The sequence below is a fragment of the Macrotis lagotis genome, chromosome 2 (genome assembly GCF_037893015.1).
Source record: "Macrotis lagotis isolate mMagLag1 chromosome 2, bilby.v1.9.chrom.fasta, whole genome shotgun sequence".
In the NCBI taxonomy this organism is placed as follows: domain Eukaryota; kingdom Metazoa; phylum Chordata; class Mammalia; order Peramelemorphia; family Peramelidae; genus Macrotis; species Macrotis lagotis.
Window position 1 is genome coordinate 190985459 of NC_133659.1, and position 7061 is coordinate 190992519.

Here is a 7061-nt window from a genome sequence, read left to right on the forward strand (position 1 = left end):
TTATCATATTTGTAGATAACATGACTCTTGGAGGAATTGCTCATACAATGGGTCATGATTAGGATCCCAAAGGATCTTGACAGGTTAGAGTCCTTGACTAAATGGATGAAATTCAATTGGGAAAAATGTAAAATTGGATACAAAAGAATCAACTTCACATATCTGGGGTGGGGTTGGGGGGAAGCATTGTTAGACAGTCTTTGTTCTAAAAATGATCTGAGGTTTTTGGTAGACCACAAGTTCCATGAGTCAGCATATGGCATACAATAAAGGTTAATGGGATAGTTGGCTGTATTAAGGGACCTAGTTTTGACAAATAGGGAGATAATAGTCACACTGTTTTCTGCCCTTTCACAGACCTTATCTGGAGTACTGCTTCTAGTTCTGGGCATTGCAGTTTAGAAGGATGCTGATAAGGTCAGACTAGACTAATCTCTTCATGCTCAGAAGATGATGAAGGGCCTCGAGTCTGTGACCAAGGACTAGTAGTGGTCAACTTAGAAAAAACATTAGAATTGAGGGGACATTATAGCCATCTTCAAGTATCTTAAAGGATGTCATGCAGGAGAGTAATTAGATTGTGTTGTTCAATCAGAAGCCATGGGTAGACATTTTAAAGAAGTAAATTTAGGCTTGTCAAGGAAAAAAAGTCTTAGCAATTTGAGCAATCCAAAATTGGAATGGGCTGCCTCAAAAAGTGGTAAGATTCTCCTCCTCTCTTGAAGGTCTTTAACAAAGACTGGACACAGGCAGTTAGCATCAGAAATGAAATGTTTGGCCCTGATCCTCTTATTCTAGAGTCAGCAATCTTTCCAAAATTTGGTAGGCCAGTTTGAATGAAATATAGAATATATGAAGGAATTTGTTTTAAGTCTGGAAAGGCAGGCAGGAGCCAGATTGCAAGTCTTTAAAAGCCAAACAGAAGACTTTGTACTTTATCCCAGAGGTATTTTACGATTTGAAATGGGGGTGGCGGGGGGGGGGGGGGAGGAGGTAGTCAGAGATGAGATTTCCTTTCTTTTTATTGAACTGATGTCGAAATGAATTTGCATTTCTCAGGAACTCATGTCAGTTTCCCTAGGGTGGACACCCAAGCACACCAGGGTGGATACCCCCAAGACATCTCAATTTCACCAAGTTCCCCCATATCTTATATCATCTTCCCCATATATCTATCCCTCCTTCACACATCTCTGACTGTACTGAAGGCACAACCATCCTTCCAGTGATCCAGATTCACAACCTCAATCTTCCTCAATTCTTCTCCTTTTGACCCCTAAATCCAAGGGGTTTTCCAAATCTTGTCAATTCTATCTCCAGTGAAAGTCTCCTATCTGAGCCCCACCACCACCACCCTCTATCTTAGACTATTGCAACAGCTTTTTTAACTAAACTCTCAGATTCCATTCTCTTTCCTCTTCATTCCATTTTCCAAACAACTGCCAAAATGATCTTCTTAAAGCGTAAGCCTTACAATGTCACCCCACCTTCCCCTGATAACCTTCAGTAGCTTTCTATTGCCTCACGGACAGGAAACAAACTCTTCAATTCTGAGCATTTACAGCCTTCACCATCTAAAACCAATCTTTCCAGGCTTATTGCATGACTTTCCTTTGCAGACTATGCAGACAGTTCCAGTCCAAGTTGCCCATCTACTTAAGGGCAGGAACTGCTTATTATTTTCTCTTTGTCTTCCTTCCCCCACCCCCACCCCCCAGGGCTTAACACAGAGCCTTACACATAGCAGACACTTCATATATGCTTCATAAATTGGATTGGATTGGATGAATGATCCACAAACTAGATAACTGAAAGAGAGTTGGCTTTTCCTTTGATCTGTCTTCCCAAGACTAATGCCAGCCACTTTCTAAGGATGAAGCTATAGAAAGCTCTGATAGGCTGTGAATGACTCCCACTGGTCCATCTAGTTTTCTCTTTGATTTCCTAAACCTCCTCTTCCCCTCTATTACAAGGTTTCTTAATCTTTTTTGGGTGCCATAGACTCCTTCTCTGAATGTTTTTGAATGTATAAAATAAAAATATGTAGTATTACAAAGGAAGTCAATTATATCAAAATGAAGTTATCACACACACACACACACACACACACACACACACACACAAACACAAACATTTTAAAAGTTCACAGATTCCAGGTTAAGAACACCTGTTCTCCCTCAAGACTTCTTTGGAGTCTTGGGTCTCAGAGACATTTGATTGCTCTGGCAGAGAATATAAAAGGTTAATTATGTCCACATTTCATCCCACTGCCCCTGATCAGAACCTGACCTAAGATCCAGTTCTAAGACTAACTGGGCCCCTGGATCCTTGCAAGTGGAGAGGGGGAGGGGATGCCTACTGGGTACTAGCTGGCACGGCCATGCTGACAAGCTGGCACCATCTCACACGATGTAAAGGGGCCCTTGATCTAAAGTCGGGTTGTGTGCTTGGGGAGGAGGAGAACAAGGGGGTTAGGAGGAAGGCAGAGCCAGCTCTGTCAGTTTCTATTCATATTTTTTTGAGGTTGGAGGAGTCAGTTGGCTATATAATTCAAAATCATGCACAATCCAAATCCATAATCCTTTCAGTCAGTGATTTCACCTCTTCTTCTCCTTTCTTAACCATTTCAAGCTGTACTGGACTATCTCTCTTCTCTTCTTGCCTCAGCTCCCACTTACAACTAAGCACAACCCCAAAGTGCATGGGACCTATGAGGGTCAGAAAAGAAGTAAGTTCATGAATAGTACCCCACCATTTCCTGAATATTGAGCACTATTTTCTCTACCCACACTGAAGGTAAAAGATCTCGTTTAGTCATCCTTGACCTGATTGGAAAGAATAATGGATATGGAATCAGAGAAACCTGGATTCAAATTCTAGCTCTACTCTCATTACTACTAGTGTGACTCTGGGCAAATGACTTTTTTTTTCTCTTGGCCTCAGCCTTCTTCTGTATCAATGATGACTTCGGGGGTTCCTTCCAGTTCCAAATCCTCAATCCTGTGATCTGACAAAATTCAAGAATTGATGGTGGTCATTAGATAAGCAGAAGATGTAACTCAGACGAGAGACTAAAAGGAGGCAGGAGTGCTATTCCTACATTCCCTGGTAGAATGTAGATTGTAACTGTCCTCAAGACCAAAGGCTGTATAATTTCTCTCTTTATATTCCAAACACCTAGCATAGTACCTGCCACATAATAAAGTTTAATAAATGTTTGTTGAATCTTAAAGAAAACTATCCTCATAAAATTACTTTTGTGCAAAATTGCATAGATTCTAGGGCACAATAAAAGATTAGACTTGAAACAAGTTGCTTCACCTCCGTGGGACTCAGTTTTCTCATTTGCAAAATGTGTAGGCTGAACTAAATATCTAAGCAGGGATGTGCTGATAAATATTTTTAAGCTCTGGCTGTGAGAGAAGTGGAATAAATGTACCCACTACACAATTTTCAGTGTATTCTTCTTTAGTAATATTGTCTCCATTATTTTCTTAGGTTTAGGCAATCAACAAAACAACAGAAACAAGCCCTGATTTGTAGTTTGTTGATTTCTGAGGCATAAATGAGCACAGAGAAATTTTAACAATTAGCTCTCATGATCCAGTTCAAGCTGGTATCTTTCACTTCTAAATGTATAATCCTATCATCCAAAGACTAATAGAATTTAGACCTAGAATGAACTTTAGACATCTTCTAGTTGTTCAAACTCTCCCTTTTACAGATAAGAAAATTGAGGTCCAACAAGGTATAGACTATTTGGTTTTCTTTTTTCTTCTTTCTTTCTCCCTTCAGAGAGACCATCTTTATCATTGCTCTGCCTTTGGGCAGAGTCTAACCCCCTCCAGACATGGAAAACTAACACTTAGAATGGGAGATTCTGCTGCCTCTTATTACAGCATCTCACAATTCTCTCTATATATCAATCAATCAACAATCAAATGCTCTCATAGACCAGGCAGTGGGAAAGACAAGTTACAAAAGCTTCTTATTATAACAATAGCTCATATCTTTTAGTTTAACAGTGAAAATATTAACATCCCCTGATTTACCCATAAGGAAACATTAAGTTCAAAAAATTTTAATTCCATGGTTTTAAGTCCAGCAAGTAATTTGTCAGAACTAGGATTGGAACTCAGGTCTCTGGACTAAAAGTCCAGAGTTTTTTCTACTATATCACTTTGTCTTTTTCCTTCTAGACATCTAAACTTAATCTCTCATGGTAAAAACTGGAATTTCTTCCTGTCAGATCATGCTTGACCAGAAGCCTTCCAAAATATTCCTTCACTAGAAAATGATACCATCCATCCCCCTATTCAGAACCTAGAACTAGATCTCTTTCTGCCTCTGTTTATCTGTCTGTCTCTCCTCCCCCTTCTCTGTCTCTATATCTTTGCATCTCTTTTTCTTGCTGTCTCTGCCTCTGTCACTTTCTGTATGTGCATCTCTCACATATATAACTCATACATAATATTTAATATACACAAACACACATGCTAAGAGGGCCTAAGTAGCAGAGGTTTACTTTTGGCAAATCGAGAATGTCCACTTGCTCTTTGAGAATATAGAAGGAATAGAAAAGCAAGGTACTCATTCAAAGGCACAACACTCACTCCACTGACTAGCTCAATCTCTCCCTGGATGCTGGGAAGAGACCCAGCTCTGGAGCTGCAGTTGTGAGTGGGGGGGGGGGGGAGAGAAAGGGAGAGAGAGAGAGAGAGAGAGAGATCAAATCCTCAAAACAGAATTGAATGAAGATCAGAAACTGATCTCTTCACCACCTATCCTTGGCCAGTTGAACTTGGTACAGCTGCCAATTTCCCAACACTACTCTCCTATCCCCCCTGCCTTGTTCCTACCCAAGAAGGTACCAGAGTGAACTGATGACTCTGCCAGAATTTCTCAAAGGCCAGGGAAGAGGAGATACTTAGCAAATAGAGGAAATAGGCTTGATCCCAATGAGCCGTTCCCCCCTTTCTCCTGCCTAGACGAAGCACTAGGAAGACTGGGGTTTGAGAGTCTTTGGACCAGGTTTGAGGTGAAAGGGATTGTCCTATAAAAGTGAAGTAAATCACATGTAAAAATACACACTGAATCAACAGCCCCAGCGTTTTGTTAATGGGGCTGCAACTTTGCCTGAGGGGGACAATCACAGGCTCACACTCCAACCACCCCCAATTTTGAAGATGTAGGAAGGGGGTATAACCAAAGGACTCATGTTTAATGACCCACCCCACTCCCCAGTTCATCCTGAATTTCAAGTTCGTAATTAGGAAACACACTTGGGCTTGAAGGTGGGGGCAGAGGAAAGAAAGGGGGCAGATCAGCAGAGTCATGGAGAGATGAGAATCTCATTGACAGGTCCTGGGAAGACATAGGCTAACCCACAGCCATTGAATTCTCAAAGCACCAAATCTCCACCATGAAATAAAAAGAAACCTAGGGCACCAGGGTCACTAAGAATTTAGCCCTAAAGGAAGAGAAGGATCCAACAAAGACCTTAAAACTGAATCATTCTTTAGATGGTGTTTTCCATACCGAGTAACCGTTCTTAATAATAATGATGATGATGATGATGATGATGATGATGATGATAGCTGAAATATTTATATATCGCTTTAAAATTGGCAAAAGGTTATCTCTTTTGAGCTTTACAACAATTCTGGGAGTTGGGTGCTATTATCCCCATTTTACAGATGAGAAAACTAAGGTGGTTACTTGACTCACTCAGGGCTCCAGATAGTATAGAGGAGTATAGCAATTCCTCACCAATAAGTACCTCTGGCTTCCAATGTCTTTGCCAGTCACCAAAACAACAACAACAATACCCCCTCAGGAAGAGGTGAGCTTTTTGATCAGAAGGACACCTAGCAAGGCATCTCTTAGATCAGCTCTCTCTGACACACAGGGAGAATGGTTAGGATTTTGCCTTTGGATCATGGCCTTCTGGGTTCAGGGCCCCTCCCCATCTTCAGCAGCTGGGTAGATGAAAGGACCCAAACAAGGGAGGGAGAGCAGCACAGCTCTGACTAATCCCCCTGGCACCTCCAGGCCAGACCCACCCACCCAGACCAGCAGTCCAAGAGCAAAGGGTGGAGGCAGGGGACTCCCCCCAGTGATTGAGGAGCCATATGTCCTGAGGCTGTAAGTTATGGGGAGAGGGGGCATAGAAGCTGACCAGTTTGCCCTTGGTCCTAGGGAGGAGGTAGCCCCAATTTCAATCCCTAAAGCCTGGCATCCTAAAGCCTGCCCTGCCTGCCCTGGAGAGGACATCCAGCTCTGAAAGGAGCCCCTTCCCCCACTCTCTCCCTCTCCAGCTGTGTCTGGGCCTCACCAACGGAAAAAGAAAACTCGGGCAGAGGAAACGGGAGTGAGAGTCGCCCTGCCTGGCTGGCAGGCAAATGGAGGGACAAAGGGATTGGGCCTCCCCCTTCTACCGTTGCTGCCTGCTTCCCATTTACCTGGGCAGGTCATTCTACTGTCCACTGTCTCTGTCATCCCTCAGTGCCCAGTCCTGTCCTGGCACTATACCCATTCCTGAGCAGACCTAAGAGCTTCAGGGGTTGTTTCTATTCACATCCTGACCAATGATCCGGAGACCCAAGTTGCCCACCAATCAATTCCCTCCCAGGAAGGGTGTCCCCCCTTCCCCCAGACTCTGCCCTCACTTGGGAAAACTCTGGGGGAGGTGGCAGTATCATTCCTGGGTAGCATCACCCGTCTTGCCCATGCCCTGCATCCCATATTGCCAGGCTTTCTGTCCGTATTCCTTGCCAGTTCCTCTCACCTGGGGGTGCCGGGGCTCCGGACGGGGAGGAATCCCGACCAGGCAGAAGGTGACTCCATTCATCGGGCAGCAGCGGCGACTCTGGGGCCCGGTCAGGGCTGGGGAGGGACGGGGAGAGGGGAGGAGGAGGGGAGAGGCGGAGCCTGGAGAGAAATGGGAGTAGTTTGGGCGGGGAGTGGGAAGAACCTGGGCGGGATAGGAAGGGGCCAGGAGGAGGAGGAGGAGAACTTGGCAGGGAAGGGGCAAGCCCACCGAGCAGGGCGAAGAGCCCACA

At 43.9% G+C, this 7061-nt stretch overlaps 1 protein-coding gene across 3 annotated transcripts in view; it reads right to left on the reverse strand.

Annotated features, from left to right (window-relative positions):
* The window catches only part of ARHGAP23 (Rho GTPase activating protein 23), a 104373-nt gene extending 97516 nt beyond the window's left edge, over window positions 1-6857 (reverse strand). For all 3 annotated transcript variants that reach the window (XM_074224093.1, XM_074224092.1, XM_074224099.1), the window contains exon 1: window positions 6788-6857. In XM_074224093.1, the coding sequence (XP_074080194.1) occupies window positions 6788-6850 (63 nt within the window). In that variant the 5' untranslated portion in view covers window positions 6851-6857. The remainder of the gene's footprint in view (window positions 1-6787) is intronic.
* Window positions 6858-7061: the final 204 nt, after the last annotated feature.